The sequence below is a fragment of the Bidens hawaiensis genome, unplaced genomic scaffold, assembly GCF_021521415.1.
Source record: "Bidens hawaiensis isolate Kalapana, Puna unplaced genomic scaffold, B.hawaiensis_p1.1 tig00048970_1, whole genome shotgun sequence".
Lineage (NCBI taxonomy): Eukaryota > Viridiplantae > Streptophyta > Magnoliopsida > Asterales > Asteraceae > Bidens > Bidens hawaiensis.
Window position 1 is genome coordinate 1 of NW_027498757.1, and position 23,158 is coordinate 23,158.

Genomic DNA, 23,158 nt, shown 5'->3' on the forward strand with positions numbered 1-23,158 from the left:
GACATCTTCAAGAATCTTTTGTTCACCATTCTTGCATGCTAAGATAATCATTCCTTTTCCTTCTATGTTCACGTATGAACCATCTCCAAATCGAACATTTCCAACCGTGTTGAAATTGAGTTTGGAAAAGATTGCACGATTACCCGTCATGTGGTTGCTTGCACCATTGTCAAGGAACCATGTGTGGTCTTCCTTTGATTCTTGATCATACCGCTGTGGAATCACTTTATCTTCATTTAGAAAAACAAATTCCTTCTTGCTTTCTGAATGAACTGTCATCAACAGTGCTGGTCCATCTTCTTGTACAAGATTTGCTGCCTCATCTCTTCGTTTTGTGGGACAATCAGACGAGAAATGGCCCTTCCCATCACATCGGAAGCATTTCAAGTTTGATCTATCCCTCCCCTTTGAATGCTGTCGTTCTTCAGCTTTCGCACCATTCGAAGATGATCGACCTCTGCCTCTCCCTTGGCCTCTATTACTCCTTCCAGCAGACCCACGTCCCCGACCAGAACCCTTTTGATCGCGGTTTCTGTTCTGCCAATCTTCATAGGATAATAGGAGTTGGTCGCCACCTTTAGTACTTGATTTTATTCTTTCTTCATAGGCTCTCAATCTCCCGATTGCTTCCTGGAATAACATAGTATCCAGATCAGCAAATTGTTCGATTGAGGCTACGATTGGTAGAAACCGATCAGGAACAGCCCCAAGAAACTTGCGAACTAGTTTCTTTTCTTCCATCTCCCCTCCAAGGCTGTTTGTTTTAGATACGATTTCTCCTAATTTTCCAGCAAAGTCTTCTATTGATTCACTTTCTTTCATCTTCAATGCCTCGAACTCTGTTTCTAACAGCCCCAAACGGGCTTGTTGAACTCGTTCAGCTCCGATGAATCTTGCCTTCAAAGCATCCCAAACTTGTTTTGCCTGCTCAAGATGAGCAAGCTGCAAAACTAGTTCTTCTGGGATTGCTTGATACAAGTATGCAATCGCAAGGCTGTTTTTCTTCGGATCAACCTCGACTCCAGCCCTTGGTTCGATTGCTTCCCAAACACCATGTACATTGAAAATAGCCTTGATTTTGACAGCCCAGATAGTGTAGTTTGAGGGAGTCAAAATCGGGCATTGCAATGACAAGGTATGCTCTCTTGGTCCTCCATGGATTGCTTCTCTTGGTCCTCCTTGGTTTGCTGGATTTGCCATGCCTTTTCTGTTGCTTTCTGAGATACTCTCTTCTTCTGTCCGTCGAAAAAGACTGAGCCTTCAAGCAACTGAACACTCTTAACCTGGTGCTCTGATACCAATTGAAGACAATTGGATCAAAACCACAAATCAAGAACAAGAGAAAACAAAACAGACAGCCCGATTCTTATTGCTTGAAAGAAAGCAAACAAAAGTATTTTTGTGTTTGTGTTGATTACAATGCTGCAGGACTGCCCCTTTTATATTAGGTAGGCTAGGTAACTAAGAAAGGAAATTTGCTAAAAATAAGACACAAAATATTCAGCCATAAAGACTATATAATAACAGAACCTAATCTTGCTCCTAGGATCACTCCTCCTAGAAATACTCTTTATTGACCCATGATTTATTCAATTTATTCTTTTTATTCAAGATTAACTAACAAACAGGTTATGCATATAGTTCTATTGCATGTATTGTGTACAAAATGTTACATTAGGATTTAGGACTTTAATTATCTAGCTTACAACGCTCATAACTGAATTGCTATTATGTAAATTTGAATATCCTAAATTGCTACATGCATTTACTGAATTGCTATTATGTAAAATGAATTGCTATTACTGAATTGCTATTATGTAACTGAATTGCTACATTTGAATATCCTAAATTGAATATCCTAAATGAATGTAGCAATTTAGGATATTCAGTAAATGAAAGGATATTCAGTAAATGCATGTAGCAATTTAGGATATTCAGTAAATGAATTGCTATTATGTAATAGCAATATGAAATAATAATAACTGAATTGCTATTATGTAAAATGTTACATTAGGATTCATTTACTGTGAGAAGAAGATACAGGCGCTTTATCTGTAAATTGCAAATATGAAATTGCAAGACATATTTCATATTAGTCAAATATGAAATAATAATATCAATTGCCTTAGCAGTTTACCTTAGCATCGGATATTCAAATGTAGGTTATTAAGTTGAGGAAATAATAATAATATAAAACTCTGATTTACCTTTGGAGATAATCTTATGTAACATACTTTTTAAAGATGATATCCTACCCTCATTCTTTGTTGGCCAACCATTCAGAAATACTGGAAGGTTATAAAGCTGTAACCATTCCATCAGAGGAGGACAAGAAAAACCAGAAATCCTTGTATGCTCGACTAGAGGCTGTAGCTGATATGAAATTTACTTACGTTGCAACATGCCAAAATTATGGAAACCAGAAGCGTAGCGGTGATCGTCGTGCAACTGACATCTTAAATTTAATGGTCAAGTAAGTATTTCATGGGACGATAAGTATGCGCTCACATAGTTTTTTGACTTAATAATATAACTGTCTCCCTTGCATTGTTTGTGTACAGCAATCCAGCTCTTCGTGTTGCATACATTGATGAAGTTGAAGAAAGAGAAGGCGCAAAATCACATAAGGCCTTCTATTCTGTCTTGATTAAAGCTGCAGATAATCTTGATCAGGTACCCAACTTTATTATTTTGCCTAGAATATTCATAGTGCTAACTGCATCTTGTTCTTGTTAAAGGAAATTTACAGGATAAAGTTACCTGGCTCTGCAAAAATAGGAGAAGGTAAGCCTGAGAATCAAAACCATGCCATAGTATTCACAAGAGGGGAAGCTCTTCAGACTATTGACATGAACCAGGTATATATTCCTATTAGTTATTGTTTTCACTTCAATTCAACAAAATAGTTTTTCATTGTTTTTGGTGTCATTTTGCAGGACAACTACTTGGAGGAAGCTTTCAAAATGCGTAACCTACTTGAAGAGTTTAATGAGGATCATGGAGTCAGGTCCCCAACTATTTTGGGTGTGCGCGAACACATCTTTACAGGAAGGTTAAGTATTAAAATTGGCTTTTCTTTTCTGTTTTTGTTTGAACCTAGACTCGCATCTGATGTCAAATTTTTGCTGCAGTGTTTCTTCTTTGGCGTGGTTCATGTCAAATCAGGAAACGAGCTTTGTTACCATTGGTCAACGTGTACTTGCAAGGCCACTGAAGTATGTGACTTATTTGAAACCTAACTTAAAGTAAACATATTTGTTTTAAGATGCATTTCCTAGTTCATATTATGGGTTCATTAGATTCAGAAACAAGGGAAACATATAATTATGATCTCTAGTGCTGTGATTGGCCTAGAGTAATACTTTGAAGTAACTTAAGTAAACAATATAACCATTATATTTACATGATCTTTCATGAAAGACAAAAGTTAGCTTTTGTTCGTCAAATTTATTTGATGCTGATATAAGAATCGAGAAGTGTTGGCCAAACTTATTTGATGTTGATATTAGAATTGAGAAGCTACTATACTGAACTACTTATACATCCTTTCAGGGTTCGGTTCCACTATGGTCATCCGGATGTCTTTGATAGAATTTTCCACATTACACGAGGAGGCATTAGCAAAGCTTCAAAAGGCATTAACCTAAATGAGGACATCTTTGCAGGTATATATATCTTTGATGAACTGTGAACCATGATTTACTCATTAGATGTATGACAACTGTATTGAGACTCATTGTGATATATGTAGGGTTCAACTCAACATTGAGACGTGGTAATATAACTCATCATGAATACATACAAGTTGGCAAGGGAAGAGATGCTGGCCTCAACCAAATCTCACTTTTCGAAGCTAAAGTTGCATGCGGTAATGGGGAGCAGACTTTAAGTTGGGACATCTACAGATTAGGCCACCGCTTTGACTTTTTCCGGATGTTATCATGTTACTACACGACTACTGGCTTCTATGTCAGCTCTATGGTAAGCTTTTAGCCCAATGCACTATGTAGCTTTAAAAATAATCCACCACCCACTATAACTAATCTGCACACTTAAGGGCATATTCTAGGTTATAATTAAATTTTTCTGTTTACAATCGAGTTCAATGGTAAATGTAGTTGTAGTAATTAAAATTATAGTCAACAGATTTTAATTTGTTGGGTTGAGGCTGACATGGGCTCTTTTGTTGATAATACCATCCAGCTGGTGGTCCTTACAGTGTATGCATACTTGTATGGAAGATTATACCTCACTCTGAGGATTAGAAAGAGCAATAATGAAATCAGCAAGAATAAGGGGAGACACTGCTCTGAAGGCAGTAATGGCATCTCAATCTGTAGTTCAATTGGGTCTTTTAATGGCTTTGCCCATGATCATGGAGATTGGACTAGAGCGAGGCTTCAGAACCGCAATGGGTGACATGATCATCATGCAACTCCAGTTAGCAGCTGTCTTCTTTACATTTTCTCTTGGTACAAAGCTACACTATTTTGGCCGCACGATTTTGCATGGTGGGGCCAAGTACCGAGCCACCGGGCGTGGGTTTGTTGTGAGACACGAGAAATTTGCTGAAAATTACAGAATGTATTCAAGGAGTCATTTTACTAAAGCCATGGAGTTGTTCATTTTGCTAGTGGTTTATCAAGCATATGGGTCAGCGGCTACCAGCAGTACAGCCTCCTTTTTTCTAACTGCTTCCATGTGGTTTCTCGTGGTTTCTTGGCTGTTTGCTCCTTTCCTTTTCAACCCTTCTGGGTTTGAATGGCAGAAAATAGTGGAAGACTGGGAAGACTGGTCAACATGGATTAGTAACCGGGGTGGTATTGGTATTCCTGCTAACAAAAGCTGGGAGTCATGGTGGGAGGAGGAACAAGAGCACCTTCAGTTCACGGGCCCTGTTGGACGTTTAATGGAACTAATTCTTTCTTTCAGATTCTTCATCTACCAGTATGGGATTGTTTATCAGCTTAGAGTCACCCAAAATGATAAAAGCATAATGGTAAATATTTCGACTTGCTTACTTTTCAACGGGCCAATTTGGGCTGGATTCTAGGTTAAATGGCTCAAATAGAAAATAAAAAAAGGGCACATGTCAAATATCTCTTTTTAATGTCATTAAAAGATTTTGATTATTATTGTAATGATTGCAGGTGTATGCTCTATCTTGGCTTGTAATTCTTGCGGTTATAGTCATCTTGAAGGTCTGTTCTGAAACCAAATTCCTGCCATACTGCTTTTTTTTTTTTGTTTTAAATACCAATTTACCTTTCTATCAAGTGATTTATGTTTCTTATTTGCAGATAGTATCCATGGGCCGGAAGAAGTTCAGTGCTGATTTCCAGCTAATGTTCAGACTGCTTAAACTGTTCCTCTTTATTGGATTCATAGTCACACTTGTGATTCTTTTCCAGTTTCTTGGACTTACTGTTGGGGATATCTTTGCAAGCTTACTTGCGTTCATGCCAACTGGATGGGCTATCTTGCAGGTACACATGCACGCTCGGTTTTTGCAAATTGTAATCTTGTTAATAATAACAGTTTAGTGAGTTTAGTAGATGAGATGTGATAATGTGATATGCAGATAGCACAAGCATGCAGGGTGCTAGTTAAGGCGTTGGGAATGTGGGGTTCGGTGAAAGCACTGGGGAGAGGGTACGAGTATATATTGGGCGTAATGATTTTCACCCCGGTCGCGATACTTGCATGGTTCCCCATGGTGTACGATTTCCAAACCAGACTTCTGTTCAACCAAGCTTTTAGCAGAGGTCTACAGATCCAACGTATTCTAGCTGGTGGCAAGAAAAATAAGTAGTCAGTCATTAGTGGTAAAGTACATGTAGGAAGGATTCCAGATAGATCAATCAATCAATCGCTTGTTGTTAGCAACCATCACTAGTATAAAGTTCTTTTGGTTAACTCCAGTGTAAATGTTAACTGTCCATGCACATGTAAGGAACTAGATCTCTGTGAAAGACCCAAAATCACATCTACCACCAACTAATTAGTTACAGCTTACTTGGTGGCCCTGGTGAGGGGTCAGAATGGGTTTGGGTTAATGTGATTATGAGCGAGTTTGGGTCAAACGGACCGTTTCAGAAGAGGTTCTGGCCCAAATGGAGCCGGGTTAAAAAGTTTTATAATAGTTGACTGTTTGACCTGTTATCTAATTTCCCCAATTGACATGTCCAAATCAATACATTCTTTGAAAAATGGGTTAAAAAAAGCTTATATGACTGCAAACTTGTACAAATAACAAACCGAAACAATTATAAAAACGTTCAACAAGATTATGCAGAACATAGGTTCTATTGGAGTGATAGTTCTTAGTCATCTATTGTAGCAAACATATTTTTGTCAGGACTATGGTTTGGTATGGTGTTCCTATAAAAGGTTAAAAAAAATCTAAGCTCCAAGATTCATCCTGGAGGATGAGGCAAACAAAGGAGACGGAGTCGACGTTGCACAAGCATTGTTGTTGGAGACCGGCTTGTTAAATATTGAGTCAATGGTAGCTTCAGGTCCATGATCATTAAACAAATCCAACTCATCTTCAAATGGAGCATAACCTAATTCCATACCTAAGCTCCATGGATCATCTTGTTCAAACTTGAGATTCTTTGTCTCGGACAACACTTCATTTTGCTTTTGATATTCTGCATCACCATCATTAGATGATGGTGGATCATCATGAGCAATAGAAGCGCCCATGCGTTTAGAATAATGGCTTATATGAAAGTTTGTAATGGCAGCTGCCCCTCGGTACCTTATGGCTGCCAAGTCATATGCTTCAGCTGCTTCCTCTTGTGTAGCTGAAAACAAGAATATAACTCACGAGTTTAAAAACTAACATCTGCAGTCTAGAGGTACGCGTTTAAATGTCAACAAAACTGTCAAGACTATACATGTTATTATTCAAGTTAAAATAGTAGACACTAGACACGGACAATATTAGATCCCAAATGACAAAAGTTATTATTTAAAGAAGTAATATTTGATATAAGGTATATCAGAAGTAAATAAATGTTTTATACGAGAAATGGTGTGTTGATGTTATTTACGTATACAATATATATTAGAGAGAATTATACATGGTTTATATATTTTATGCAGAGCAATAACACATAAATATATAAGCAACTCAATCCAACTAAATTTAAGAATGTACTTACCGTTTATGAAAACATATATATATGCATAAGTTTTATATAAAGATTTACACGCACACAAATTAGCAGGTCTCATGGGAATGAACTTCCCATTAATCCTGTCTTCTATTCCTTTGTACAAACTACAAAGCACATATATTGAAACATGTAAGATAGAAATTGAAGAACAAAAGAAAAAAACACAATAAACAATGTTCATTTGATGTCTCTGTTCTTGCTGATATAGGCACTTTGCCTCATTGGTTTCATTGTTGAGAACACAAGAATGTATAGAAATCACATGCATTTCTCTCGAGTGTTAAAAGGTTTAGGGAGAAAGTTATTCAAAGTTCTCACACGTACACAACTTCTACTTGGTATGGGAGTATCAAGTATAACACCACTAGGATCAAGTCTTGTCTTAGTGAAACCAGTATTTACACATAAACGACAAAGAAAGAAGAATTACAAGCACTAGACCCTAATTTAATTTGTATCAACAAAAGTATAAATGCTCATTAGTAAAAGAAATACTAAGCTTAAACCACTTTAAAACCCAAAAAAAAAAAAATTCATAATAATTTTTAAGCATAATGGACTAGCTGTTCTAAGCCCAAACAAAAACCCTAAAACCCATAATAATTTTCAAGCATGCTGTGCAAACCGCTCGTCGCTCGTTCGAATTTTGCTCGGAAAATGCTTGCTCATTTTTTCGCTCGATTGTAAACGGGCCGCTCCGCTTGGTTCGGTTTGTAAACGAGCCAAACAACGAGCAAAGGTCCGCTCGGTTCGGAATACATATATATATATATATATACTCATAAATATATATTTTGTTTTAATAGTTATCTTGAATATTGAAAAACTGAATATTAAATATAATACCTTCTAATTATTGAATATTTTCTAGTACTTTCAATATAAAAAATAATTATATTTAGTATTCAGTATTTCAATATTAAAGATAATTATAAATATAAGTTATATATTTGTGCATATATCTAACTATCTATATAATTACCTACTATGAAATCCAATGTGTTGCTCTCAGGTTGTTCCCCCATTCTCTAGAGCCATCAGATTGCTTGATTTATAAATGGAGGCTTCTCATGCATTTGACCTGAATTCACGGGTATTGGTCTTACTAAACCCGGATAGTCTTTAAATGGGTTATAACATCTCATATATTTATGAAACTCTTACTGTTGGAATTAATTACCGAACCGTCCTTAATTATATGTGGCTTGCGGTACAAGGAAGGGGTCTTTGAGTGCAAGTAAAGTTAGTTAAGGATAAGAGATAATTATCAAGTTTGGATTAATTATCTGAATTAATTGTTTTTAGCAATTCTAGTTATAGTCTAACACGTATAGGTTAGGTTATAAATACCGAGTTATGGCATGGATTGTAATCTAAGTTTTTGAGTTATTTTTCTTGGATTAATAAAAGCATTGGAGAGTTATTCCAAAAGTTCGATCGTTAATAATCTGATTATCAATTCACCACGTGAATTGGTATCAGAGCTTCATAGATCCTGTCCATCCATCATCTTCATCATTGTAGAAGAGCAAGCCTCAAGAACCAGGAGGAATTTGTTCGAAGGGCTGGAATCAAAGATCAGCAGGAGCAGTTCAAGAAACCTGACGGGCCTGTTCAAGATTCTGATCAACTCGATCAAAGGACTGATCGATTTCTGCACAGAAAAGTCTGACTTTGTTAATACTCGATAATTTGCTACAGTAGCTCCAATTGATTATTGGCAAAGGTCTGGTTGTCTTTTTGCTTTTCGGTCAGAAGGAGTCGTATAGGGCTGGAACAAGATTCAAGGTTTCTAGTCAAATACAGTAGACAAAGAAGATCGAATACGATGGGTGACACAAGTAACAGTAACCGAAACACGAAATAGAATAGCTCGACATCGTTAATTTGTCCGATGCTAACCTCTACGACTTACACGATTTGGGCTATGAAGTTACGGGCAATCTTTAATGTTCACGGGGTATGGGAGATGATCGACCCAGGAACGAGTACGGATGCCAAGAAGAACAACATGGCGATTGCTCTATTATTCAATCGATTCCGGAGGCAATGACCTTGCAAGTGGGGAATCTACCGACCGCTAAGGAGATGTGGGACACGATTAAGGCCCAACATCTAGGAGCTGATCGGGTAAGGGAAACACGACTTCAAAATCTCATGGACGAATTCGAGTACAGTCGATGAGTTTGCAAGCCAAATAAATAATTTAGCCTCAAAAGCAGCCTCTCTTGGTGAAACAATTGAAGAATCTAAGATGGTTAAGAGATTTCTTAGCGGGCTACCAAAGAAAAACTTTATACATATGGTAGCCTCGATCGAACAACTCGTTAACTTGAAGACAGTTGGTTTCGATGATGTGGTGGGACGTTTAAAAGCTTATGAAGAACAGATTAAGGACGAGATATGTCAATCCGAGGGTCAAGGGAAGCTGATGTTCCATAAAGTCGAGTATTCGAACCGTGGTCAGTCGAGTAACACACCGAGAGGGCGAGGTAGAGGCGGGCCGAGTTCACGGGGTCATGGATGAAGCGGAGAAACCGGGGGAAGAGGAACGAGTCGGAACCAAACCGAAGGACAGGTGATGGTAAAGAAGGACCGCTCTCAGATAAAATGTTTTCGTTGTGACGAGATGGGACACTTTGCGTCCTCGTGTCCTGAACGAAGACGAGCAAATCAACAAGCAAACCTAGCCGAAACAAACCAACCAGCCGATCGTGACCCGGCTGGTAATTTAAACCTTCACGAGATTGTTTATTTAAATGAAGAACGAGTCAACCCGAAAAGCTTAAAAGCCAAGAAAGTTGAAAAAGGCACTTGGTATCTTGACAACGGAGCGTCGAACCACATGACAGGTAACCGGTCGTATTTTTCCGAACTCAACAATAATATAACGGGTAAGGTTAAATTCGGGGACGGTTCATGTGTTGATATAGTCGGTAAAGGAACAATTTTGTTTACTTCAAAAACCGGAGATCACCGGGTTTTATCCGACGTTTATTTTATACCAAGTTTAAAAAGCAATATAATTAGTCTCGGTCAAGCAACCGAGAACGGGTGTGATGTTCGATTGAAGGAGAATTATTTACTCTTGTACGACGGCGAGGGTAAACTGATGATGAAAGTGTTTCGAACAAGGAACCGGTTGTATACGGTTAAATTAACCGTGGGAGCTCCGGTTTGCCTATTATCGAGACTAGACGATCCGGCATGGCTATGGCACGCCCAAATGGGCCACCTAAACTTCGAGGCAATGAAGGCGTTAGGCACGAAAAATATGGTACGTGGAATTCCTTTAATTTCTCATGCTACTAATTTGTGTGATGCATGTTTAGTAGGGAAACAATCAAGGTTACCATATCCGGATCAAAGCAAATACCGGACCACAAAACCACTCGAGCTACTACATGGAGATTTATATGGCCCGATAACACCACCGACACCTGTCGGAAATAGGTACATATTTCTGATCGTTGATGACCTTTCCCGTTACATGTGGTGTTATCTTCTAAAAACGAAAGATCAAGTGTTTGCGGTCTTTAAGAAATTCAAAGTGTTAATCGAAGCTGAAACCGGCGCTAAAATTGGTGTTTTTCGGACCGATCGAGGAGGCGAGTTCATATCAAACGAGTTTAGAAGTTGGTGTGAAAATAATGCCATCAGGAGACACTTAACCGCACCGCATGCACCACAGCAAAACGGTGTTGTGGAAAGACGAAATTGGACTAATCGGGGCCGTACGATGCATATCGGGGCCATACGATGCATGTTAAAAGCGATGCAAGTTCCACAACGTTTTTTGGGAGAAGCCGCGAGATATGAGGTTTATATTTTAAATCGATCACCAACGAGAGCCATGATCTCAAAAACCCCATATGAAGCTCTACTCGGTCGCAAACCGACAGTCTATCATCTTAGAGTTTTTGGATGTATGGGTTACGTTTAAGAAACCACACCGATTCAAAAGAAGTTAGATGATCGCAGTCGACCGATGGTACATCTTGGAACCGAACCGGGCACAAAAGCATACCGAATGTATGACCCGACTCACCGAAAAATTTATGTAAGTCGGGAAGTTTGATTCGATGAAAAACGAGGCTGGGATTGGGTAAAATCAGATACTGAACCCGAGGCTGAAGAAGCAGAATTTGTTATAAAAATCAGTTCTGATCCATCACAGGAGGCCGATGAATCAAACCAGTCCGCGGATGCCTCTAGTACAGCCCAAAATTCTGAATGTTCAGCCCATTCAGCACCAAACAGCACCGGGTCAGCCCAGTTTCATAACTGCAGCAGCAACCTAACGGGATCAGCTACTGCTCAGTTTTCTACCCAGCACCAAATCAGCCCATTTGCAGCTCAAAACAGCCCAGTTGCAGCTGAAAACAACCCAGGTACAGCCCAAAATTCAACTGAAAATCTGATCCGCAAGTCCACCAGAATGCGTGCGATTCCGTTACGATTAAATGATTACGTGATCGAAGATGAGGTGGTAAGAGGCGATGAAGTTCATTTAATAACTACCGACAGAGAACCGGGTTTGTATTCCGAAGCAAAAGGAAATGTGAATTGGGAACGGGCCATGAAGCAAGAGATCGAGTCAATTGAGAAAAATAAAACGTGGTCTCTTGTCAACCCGCCAAACGGTGCAAAAATTATTGGGCTCAAGTGGGTATTTAAGATCAAACGAAATGCCAACGGGACTATTAATAAGTATAAAGCTCGACTCGTTGCAAAAGGTTACGTGCAACAACCCGGAATTGATTTCGAATACGCGTTCGCACCCGTATCTTGACTCAAAACCGTAAGACTTCTTATAGCCCTTGCAGCTACTAATGGTTGGGATTTACACCATCTTGATGTTAAATCCGCGTTTTTACACGGCGAGCTCAAGGAAGAAGTATATGTTTACAACCCGAGGGATTTGAAAAACCGGGGCATGAGGGAAAAGTTTATAAACTTTCTAAGGCTCTTTACGGTCTAAGACAAGCTCCACGAGCTTGGAATACCAAGCTAGACGGGATTCTTAAAGGTCTAAAATTTCAAAGGTGTGAAAACGAACAAGCGGTTTACAAGAACACACACTGAAATCGGTCTTAATTATTGGCGTTTATGTGGACGATTTGGTGGTGACGGGTTCGGATAAGACCGAAATTAACGAGTTCAAGAAACAAGTGGCGGAAAAGTTTGAGATGAGCGATTTGGGTAAGTTATCTTATTATTTGAGGATTGAAGTTAATCAAATGGCGGACGGGATTGCAATTAAACAAAAAGCCTACGCGTTGAAGATTTTGAAAGAGGCTAATTTGCAATCATATAATCTGACTTATTGTCCAATGCAACCCGCGGACAAGATGTCAAAGTGCGAGTCAGAACCGGAAGTAGATGCAACGAAGTATCGGCGAAAAGTCGGTTGCCTTCGGCACTTGGTTCATACTCGACCCGACTCGCGTACTCGGTTGGAGTGGTGAGTCGGTATATGCAAAGTCTCAGAGTTCCTCATTCGGTGGCGGTGAAACAGATTATGCGATACATACAGGGCACGTTAAATTATGGCATCAAGTATGGTCAAGGTGGAACCAGTTTACTACTCGGGTTTTGGTGACAGTAGTCACAATATTGATGAGGATGACGGTCGAAGCACCACAGGTCATGTGTTCTACTATGGTGATGCTCATATTACATGGTGTTCTCAAAAGCAAAGTACAGTTGCTTTATCTTCATGTGAAGCAGAATATATGGCGGCATCGGCAGCCACGGTTCAAGCCGTTTGGCTTCGAGAGTTGTTAAGCGAGATTACTGAAAAGGCATTGCAGAATGTGGTATTAAAGATCGATAATACGTCTGCCATAGCACTTGTGAAAAATCCCGATTTTCATAGTCGAACCAAGCATATCAAATCCCGTTTTCACTTTATTCGGGACTGTGTTCAAGATGGTGAATTGGAAGTTGAACATATCAATGGCAAAGAGCAACGGGCCGACATACTGACGAAAGCTCTTGCAAGGACTAAGTTCAAAGAGATGCGGGATTTGTTCGGTGTTAAAGATCTCCCTATTCCAGTTCGGAAATTAAGGGGGTGATTGTTGGAATTAATTACCGAACCGTCCTTAATTATATGTGGCTTGCAGTACAAGGAATGGGTCTTTGAGTGCAAGTAAAGTTAGTTAAGGATAAGAGATAATTATCAAGTTTGGATTAATTATCTGAATTAATTGTTTTTAGCAATCCTAGTTATAGTCTAACACGTATATGTTAGGTTATAAATACTGAGTTATGGTATGGATTGTAATCTAAGTTTTTGAGTTATTTTTCTTGGATTAATAAAAGCATTGGAGAGTTATTCCAAAAGTTCGATCGTTAATAATCTGCTTATCAATTCACCACGTGACTTACATAATCAAACAATAATTTTTGCGGGTCATGGGCCTCACCAAACCCGGATAACTCCTAAACGGGTTATAACATCTCTTTTATTTGTGAAATAACCACTTAATCATCAAATTAATCACCAAACCCTAATAGTCCTCAAATGAGTTATAAGATCTCATTTATCGGTAAACACTATCATTAAACCTTAATTTAATTTATCTCCTTTGCATGTTCTCTGTTGCTGGTCTATCATCTTTATCGCCGGTTAACTTTCGATACTACCCACCATTGTCAACTACATTAACATCCCATTTTTCATTATAAATATTTGTGTTCATGTTTGTTCATTTAAAAAAATCAACATGCTCGTGTCTATTTATGTTTGTTCGTTAAAATTTTAAAAAACCTACACATCTCAATTGAAAAAACTCAAAACGCTAAAAAATATAATAACAAACTAATATATATGTATTATATTAAAACTAAACTACGTTAAAAAAATAAAATAAATTATCATAAAATAGCAAAAACGATTAAAACAAAAACTTGAATAAACTCCCGTAATACGGTAGGATCAAACTAGTATTTATATAAAATAATAATTATTTTTTTAATTATTAATTGTTTATTTCATTATATCCAACTTCAAACTTCAATTTTATCAAAAAATACACGCTACTACTAATATTTCAAAAACTACTAATTTATTTTCATGCACATTATATTAAACTTCAAACTTCTTTCTTATAAAAGAGTTTAAAGGGAAAAAATTAATGCTCTGAACTCGCTCGATACCGCTCGAAAAATGTTCGGAAAATACTCGGTTCGATCTTGGCTCGGTTCGATTTTGAGCAGCTCGGCTCAGTTGAATTTGAATGAGCCAAGCAACGAGCAAGCCCTCGTTCAGTTCGGCTCGGCTTGTGAATAACCCTAAGCATAATATTCCGCTATAACTTAGTACAGATCCTATGGAAGCTTCTTGGTTCATTGGTAGTGATCCACATTACTACCTCATAAAAACAACTTTCAAAGTTTACTTCGCCTTGAAACATGTTATGAATGTTTTTATTTGGATTTTTTAGGCTATTTGAACTTGTTTAATTGGTGGAGGATTGTGAAAGGAGTTATATTTATTGTATGCTTTTTTTTTTTTGAAAAAGTTAAAATATTTTATATAACACAAAGCGAGCTACATTTGGATAATGGGTAAGCGAGCAACAAGCTGCGCCGCTATCCGCTTTTGAATCGCAAAGCCTATCCTACTAAATATAAATCCTTGGTTCCTCGGGCTATGCGAGTCACTGTGGACCACCTTCTGCACTCGCTCCAAGAAGCGAACCGCCTCGGGAGCTAGGGATCCAAATGTGTCGAAGGCAAAGGGAATGAACACGTGCTGATTCTCCAAACACGCTGCCTCATGCTTAACAACCTTCCTAGATTCCGCTCTCAAAATCGCCTGTCCCGGTATGAAGCCACTGTCTCTCAGCCCCACCAACGGGGACACCCCAGTGAGATCAACACACACATGCTTACCCCCTGCCCAGCCAAACACAAGAACGTCCGCAGGACGCAAGGTAGATCTTCTCTCTCGCGGATCAGTCAGAAAGTTAACAGGTGCCTCTTTCTTGTCTGAGATCCCGGCACGCCTAAGCACATCCCATAAGACATCTCTAACCCAGTCATGACGATATTTGAATCCCGGCAATTCCTTACAGTGGAGGGCATGCTCACCAAATCTATCCAAACAAGCTTTTTTACAAATGGGGCATGATTCATCTGGAGGGAAAAGAGGAATCATAAGCCGGTATTTAAGGATGACTTTGTATTCAACTGCTGACATCCGTTGCCCAAGACCTTCAATGGGCACAACAGTCAAAAAATCCTGGGCATGAGCCCCCTTGAGACAAGCTAAAACTGTCTTTTGTCTCGGGGTCATATCGAATCGCTTCTCCAAATCATGTATGTGTTTACCATAAAGAGCACTCGCCAAGGTTTGTTGAGGTTTGTATGCTTTTAACTTTCGTGGCAAACAACTCTACGAACCCCAAGAGGAACAGCTAGAGTAGCCACCAAGCTTTATTAGTTTTAGTTTCATGATCATGGTATGCTTTTTTCACAAGACTATCTACAATATCAAACATAACCTTGACTGTCTTTTAAAAAAATCTTGGCTAACCCAAAGTAATAACCTGCAATCTTTATTTTATTTAGTGAACACAAATGCATTTCCTTAAAAGATTAGCTTAAATTAATATGCCATTTCATCATGTGTAACGTTAGTATTATGTCAAGTCATCATGAAAACTTTCTCCTATTCTTTTATAGGGCCATATTAAAATATAATCAAATCTAAGGACCTAGGATGTTTATAGTCCAGTTTTAACCAGTTTTGATAAAATTTTTGAAATAATTCGCTAACTATGGTTTTGGGATATGATAAACATCACTGACCGGTTGGTTGTATCGGCTGAACAACCAGTTTTCATGTTTTTACAATTTGATGGTTCGGTTTTAACGGTTTTATTTATATTCCTAAATTGAAAAAAAATAAAAATAACAAATGTTAAATGTTTGATTTAGTTTAACCGGTTCCAAATTTCAAACTATTTAAACTGAACCATGTGCTGGGCAACAAATATTTTAAATCGGCTAACGGCCGACTTTTCCGGTTTCATGGTTAAACAAACCTAATTCATGTGAATTTCATAAATAAAAAAACATTACATTACGTGTAAAAGCATTATTCTAAAAAAGGACAAGTAAAGTGTTGATACCGAAAGTTCCCAAGTACGTGTATTTCTTTTCTTTGAGAAGTCCTAGTCGAGCCTCCCACCTTCCGTTATGATGATGCCTACAAATAAAAAACCAGATAACGTAATTATATATTTTTCTTTCGGGTTCAAGTTATGCTCGAATTTGTGTCGGTTTTAAAAATAAGACAAAACAAACATTGAGAAAAAGGGTGTAGCTAGCTAATTACTTTGCTACTCCACGGTAGATGGAAGCTCCTCTTGAAAAGCCGCTGCTCTTCCTTCTCAAAAACGCTATATATTCTTCTTTAGACATTTTTTCCATCTCTTCAATCTCATTTTTGTACCTACTCACCTGCATTCAAAGTGAATACAAATTACAATTTACAAAATAATATAATACAATTTACCATGTCTCTTGACCCATCAGATCAAGACTGCACCCTTTTCTCAATCAAAACTAAATAATGTTCTACGAGCTCTACATTTTATCTAAAACATTTTTTTTCCATCCTATCATCTATAGTAATATTTTAATTGAATTATGTAATTACTCTATGATTTAATTACATAATTACTCTACTTGTATATATAACTACTTTACTTGATTCTTATGATTAACACGTTAATTTCATTTTTATTTGATCTAAACCTTACATACCATATTTTTAATTAATTATATAAAGATTAGAAGGATTCAGACCGGTCACATGACGATTACAGCTAGAATTAATCAACCTTTTAGTTTATGTAACTTTTATTTATTTAAAGTTTTATTTTTATAAATGCACTGTTTATTTATTTTTTTACTTTTGTAACCTTTTTGTTCTTATTAATGTCTTGTTTTATTTTTATTTTCAACTTTTACTTAGCTTTAAAATATATTCTATTATTTAAAGCTATATTAAATATAAAAACTTAAAATATTATAAATTAAATTAATTTAAGTTGATTTATATATAATTAAGATGATAGTGTGCCGTTTGAAAAGGATATAGCGTTACAGGGAAAATATTTATTTTTTTAAAAAATGTTATGAAATCTTATATGACAGTGACAATTTATAGCAGAGGTTTGACGATGTAATACTATAATAAAATGATTAAAGTTTCCAGTAAATCTATGCAGACGTGCTCCTGCAATTGTTTTTTTTTGTTTTTTTGTTTTTATGTTACTTAAGTGAAACAATACACAATAAAAATTTGACCACATTAGTCATTAAATTATCATTCATATAATTTTATATGATAACAATATTCATCAAAATTCCCTTTGTTCAGGTATCGTGTTCTTCATCTGATTCTTAACTTTTATTATTTTAAGTGTTATTGTTTAATCGGTTTTGTTCAATAGTAGTTGATGGAGGTTTATACTTTTCAATCGAGTGACAATCGTGATATTCTTCCTTCGATCGAGTAGGTGGTGTTTTTCATTCGATCTAACAGGGACTGGTTAAATGTTTCTTTTGTTTGATAACTGATTTTTATTTTTATGTTGTTTTATAGTTAGTTGATCATGAAACAATAGGTTAATCGAATCTGATTTCAAAATTTATGTTATCGATTATATATTTCTTTAAATGGATTTACATCTTCAATAATTCGATTGTATTTTTTATATTGTTTCATATTAATTAAATAAAAGGTTAATTGAATTTGGTTTCAAAATTCATTATATCGATTTTATATTTTCTTTTATCATTGATATAGGCTAGCCCTAAATGATTTGATAATGTGTTTTTGTAATGGTTAATTAACAAGTATCATCTCATCATTGTTGTTGGTTCAATTTCATAAGATATGATATTAATTCACGAGCTGCGTAATCGGTACTAAATTTAATGGTCTTTTATATTATTTTTAATATCAACAATCTTAATTCTATTCCTGCTTTTGACAAAATCGGTGAACAAAATTGGTAAAAAATTAGTGTAGGCTTTTTCGATTATGTCTAGTATTAGTAATTTTGATTCCAATCATGTGTTGGAGCATTCAGGGTCGTTTCTTTCTAGATTTGATTTAAAGTATTTCAAGAAAAGGAAGTAAAGAACTACTTCTTATTTGTTCGATTATGTGATTTGATTATATGATTTTGATTTGTTCTTCATGTTGATTATTGATTCTCAACCTTACTTTTTCTTTGATTAACTTTGATTATTAATTGTGACTCTAATTTGTTCTTCATGATAGGGTTGGTTTGTTGTTTATTCGGATGTGTGTATTAGTTTTGTCTAGGGCTTATATTGTATTTTTTTCTCGTTGGCTATTAATTATGCTTATTGAATCATACCTATTAGGTTGATTAAGTTGGTTACTTGCTATCATAATAGGTTGAAGCCAAGATTTTATCAACCGGGTTCCGAGTCATTTTGCATCTATTAGTTGTTGGGTTACGGGTCAAATAACAAGTTCAAGTCTGATTACAGGTCACATATTGCATTTCAAGTGTGTTAAAGTGGTTTCAGAATTTCAAAAATTGTTTTTTTAAAAGTATATTGTAGCAAATATTGTAGCATTTTAGGATATTTGAAGATTAAAAGTCAACAATTCAGTTCATTTAAAACTGTTTTTGAACAAACGAGTCATCAGATTGAGTTACTAGAAACTGTCGACATACGGTGCATATGAGTTTTGAATTGGCTGCGGATGCGTTTTGGTACGCTGGTACAAAGGGAGATTTGATACAACTTATTAAGATTTGAAATGAAAAATTAAACTGTTTCAGGTCGGATTTTTGTTAATTGGTTTGCACATTTGAAGGTAACGCATTGCATAATCATTTTAGTAAAATTTGTAAATTGTATGTTCTAAACTTCTTATTATTTGTACTATATATTTCATTTATTTTTTCTATTTAATTTTGTTTCTTTCTTTTAAATAACGAACCTTATTTATTTTTTTATCATTTGAAAAATCACATAATACACGAGTTTAAAAGCTAGTCATTTTAATAAATTAATTTCCTTACCTCAAAGTTAAGGGTGGCTTCAGGTCCCCAATACTTAAGAGCAGCGAGATCATAAGCACGAGCAGCGGCCTCTCCATTATCATATGCCCCTAAATCAACAAGCACAATACTTAAGAGCAGTGAGGTCATAAGTATGATTATGAGCCTCTTCGTTAGCACACACCCCTAAATCGACAAACACCTCAACTTCTTATTATTTATAAATAATTTATAAAAAATATATTAATATTAAATAAATTAATGAAAGAATAGATTTGTATATAAAATATATAACAAAAAATAGTAATTAAATATATATGTACAAGTAGTTAATTAAGAAAGTACAAGTGCTAAAGCCCATGATTTTAGACTTTTCTTCGTAAATTATACACATGAAAACACACACACAATGAGCTTCTTACCAGTTATATAATACCAAATTCTAAAATGAAGTTAAGTACAAATTAAATATAAAACTGGAAACAGCAGGGGAGGCTCAGAGGGTGTGCGAGCCGCACCATCGGCCAGGGCACATTGGTTCGGGGGCACAAACTTTTTATACATATTACATATATATGTTTTTTGGTATTAAAATAAGGTTATTTACAATTTTTTATGAGATATGCACATGCTCGGAATGGTTTCTACTTATAATAAACAGCTCGAGAAAAGTTTTATCCATGTACGTTAGGGAATAAAAAATTTTCGTTATTTATTTTTACTCGACCGAGGTATTTAAATTCTCGGAGACGGATCTGGGAAACAGAACAAACCTTTTGGACAATTATAATCATTAATGAATTCAAATGATACACAGCCACAACTTCATAGAAACAGACAAGGATAATTTGGTGATTTTATAATTACTATGAAATTAATTTGTGTTGATTTGATAAATAAAGAGCATTAGTCAAATTTCTAAAAGAAACAAAAAAACATGGGTAAAATAATAAAATCATTGCAAAGGAAATGATCGTAAATGTGCATACACAAACGGAAAAAAAAAGAACAAGTATTAGTGTATATGTGTGTACTTGAAATGAACTTTTAAAAAAGAAAAACAAAACTATATTCTTGAAACTAAAACTATAAACCTATAAAAGTTTTGTGATCGTTTCATTAATGTTCATTGAATCAATGTAACTTGAAGGATCATGATCATAAGATAACTTTTTTGAAATTGAGAACTATGAAAATTATTTTAAACCACAAAAATACCAAAAATAAAAAAAATCATAAAAAAATACAAAAATGAAAAAAATAAAAAAACCAAAATTCTTATTTTATCATCCTGGTTTTATAAACAAAAAAAAACCTCGGTTTAGTAAAAATAAAGAAAGCCATGTAGAGTATACTTGAAAAAAAAATCACAAATAAAGACAACTACTGTTAAAACCAAAATTTAAGCCCCATAAAGTTATGGGGTCATTTCATTAATATGGTTAAACCAAATGTTACTTGAATGATGCATACATACATTTTATTTTTGTTATATTAGAACATCAATATATATATATATATATATATATATATATATATAGGGGAGAGTTATCCTAAAAATAAGTAGTTTTCTAGGAAGACTAGAATAAATCATAGCCATTGGATCATATCAATCAATGGTTGAGATTTAAAAATTACAAAAAACCGTCATAGTTTCTTACAATTACTCTTTCACCATTATAACCGACATAGTTTCCTATAATTTTTCTTTCACCGTATGTTTTAATGCCAAATATCAAAATTCTGTTGGTTCTTACCATTCTTAGTAAATAACTTCCTTTTATTTGAACCATTTTTCACACACACACATATATATAAATTATAAAGCCATATACATTAAAGAAAATAAGATATAAATTATGGGATCATTATCATTTCATATATTGGTTAAAGTAACATTATAAACGTATAAAAACAAGTAATGATGCAGTTATATACACTTTAAATAAACTTTTAAAATAAAAATTATTCTTGGAAACAAAATTATAAGTCCCATAAAAGTTTCGCAGTCATTTTATTAAAATTAGTTGAATTCCATTTACTTGAATGACGTATACGTATAATTTTTTTTCTTATTTTATTATAACATCAAAATAGTTTCAAAAATAAAGAAAGCTCATGTACACCAGAAAATTTGTAGTTAATGGCTTCTAGCTTCTTCCTAAATAATAAATAATAAAATACTTTTGTTGGTTATTAATGTTATACAAAAAAGTTATGGAAACATTTCATTAATGTTGGTTTAACCGATCTAATTACTTGAACGTTATACAAACATGCAACACAAACAAAATATAAAAAATAAAAATAATGGTGTGGTCTTATATACACATTAAAATTACTTTTCAAATAAAAAACTAATATTCAAAATAAAATTATACACCCCATAAATGTTTTGCGGTCATTTCATTAATGTTCGTTGAATTGATTTACTTGAGTGACGTATGCATACATTCTTTCTCTTTTCTTTTAGAAGATTAACTCGCACCTATATAATTTTGCTCGAGAATCCATAATGAGAAACGTCAAAGGTTTTAGAGAGACACCATTTAACATATCAAAAACCATTGAGCTAAAATAGGGGTTTGCAATCATTTCACTATATATGTACTAAAAAAAAGAAAGAAAGAAAGAAATAGAAAAAAAAGAAAAGAAAAGAAAAACTTAATCTGAATAATAAATTATTAAATCCATAAATGTTTTGGGATCATTTCATTAAATCAATAAAAAAATAAATCTAAATTTCAGTTTTTTAAATAATAAAAAAAAAAGTTAAGAAAGTAAGAGAAAGCTTACCCAAGTAAACTAGATCATGATGATGATCAACATTATCATCATAACCACCATCAGCATGTGAGCAACAAAGAATTCAACATCCCAAAATAGAATGAAAAACAGTCAGAAATTCATAATTGACGCAAATTAAACTCAATAAATAATGAACACAAAATGCATATATTTTTTTCCCTTAATTAATTAATCTGGAAATAAGTATAAAAAAAAACCTTGTTTCCCTTTCTTCTTATTGTTGATGGCCTTAATGTTCTTGTCCCATAGATGAGCTTCACATCTTCCAGACAATCTGTGCCTGTTCAACTCCCATGCATGAAAAAAATCAGACATTAACTACAAAAAAAAAATTATTGATTTCAATAACATTCAACCTTTTTTCTGGCCTGGTTAGATCACTGATCATTTCAAATTCTTTTTTGAAGAATTTTTTACCTGGTAACACCTCTGAAATTGGAGGTTCTGCGAGTGGGAGTATCGGTAGACAAAGCGATTTGTTTGTTCCTTTTTCTGGTTTCGCGGATTGTGAGTGATTGGTCGTTGATGCATGGAAAAGATGAAGAGGAAGAAGGTGGCGATTTTATATTCATCTTTTTAGGGAGACAAGTGAGTAAAAAATTTTGTGAAAAAAATGGACAAAAACCAGATAATTTAAAGGGGTCTATATATTGATTAACTTGGGTTAAGTTATATTTTAACCAAATTCAAATTGAGTTTCATAAACTATATGCATAAAAGACCCTTAACTTTGATTGTGTAGTACTTTTAACTCTTAAGCTTTCACTCAAATTGTGATTTTTTTTATCTAAGATGGAAAATTACATATGTGTTCTTATTAGATAAAACGTAGAAACATGTAGTTCAATGAATTTAAACACAACCACCGGTTAGTGCTAAGTTAAATAAATGTGTACGTGAAAAATGTATTTTGTTTGTACGAACGATAATTACAGATGAATGAGTGACTGGTAGATAATAAATTCATTTCTTTCATCATAATAAGGTAATTTTACTTTGATTTTGTGTTGGTAAATATACTTTGATTTCTATTACTTTATTCATAAATGTTATAAATATGATTCATGAACAAGGATTCAATTCAAATGATGATGGGGAGGT

The 23,158-nt window shown here is 35.0% G+C and overlaps 2 protein-coding genes and 1 pseudogene across 3 annotated transcripts; 1 reads left to right on the plus strand and 2 right to left on the minus strand.

The window, feature by feature from the left end:
* Positions 1-26: 26 nt before the first annotated feature.
* On the minus strand, positions 27-1,200 carry LOC143597741 (uncharacterized; the record flags this gene model as incomplete). Its single annotated transcript, XM_077076152.1, has 1 exon — positions 27-1,200. A coding segment is annotated over exon 1 (1,174 nt), but the record flags the coding sequence as incomplete, so codon positions are not given.
* Positions 1,201-2,151: 951 nt separating this feature from the next.
* On the plus strand, positions 2,152-5,966 carry LOC143597742 (callose synthase 5-like; annotated as a pseudogene). The gene is made up of 11 exons (XR_013146985.1): positions 2,152-2,473; positions 2,562-2,673; positions 2,739-2,858; positions 2,937-3,052; positions 3,132-3,215; positions 3,553-3,665; positions 3,752-3,981; positions 4,204-4,999; positions 5,151-5,201; positions 5,301-5,486; positions 5,582-5,966. The product of XR_013146985.1 is annotated as a callose synthase 5-like (transcript).
* A 318-nt stretch (positions 5,967-6,284) lies between these two features.
* LOC143597743 (AP2-like ethylene-responsive transcription factor At1g16060) lies at positions 6,285-22,691 on the minus strand. Its single transcript, XM_077076153.1, has 7 exons — positions 22,475-22,691; positions 22,255-22,337; positions 22,046-22,054; positions 19,271-19,359; positions 16,534-16,658; positions 16,328-16,404; positions 6,285-6,809 (listed from the first exon to the last, which is right to left on the minus strand). Exons 1-7 carry the CDS (start codon positions 22,627-22,629, stop codon positions 6,403-6,405), a joined length of 945 nt encoding a protein of 314 aa, XP_076932268.1. The 5' UTR covers positions 22,630-22,691; the 3' UTR covers positions 6,285-6,402.
* Between the last annotated feature and the right edge of the window lie 467 nt (positions 22,692-23,158).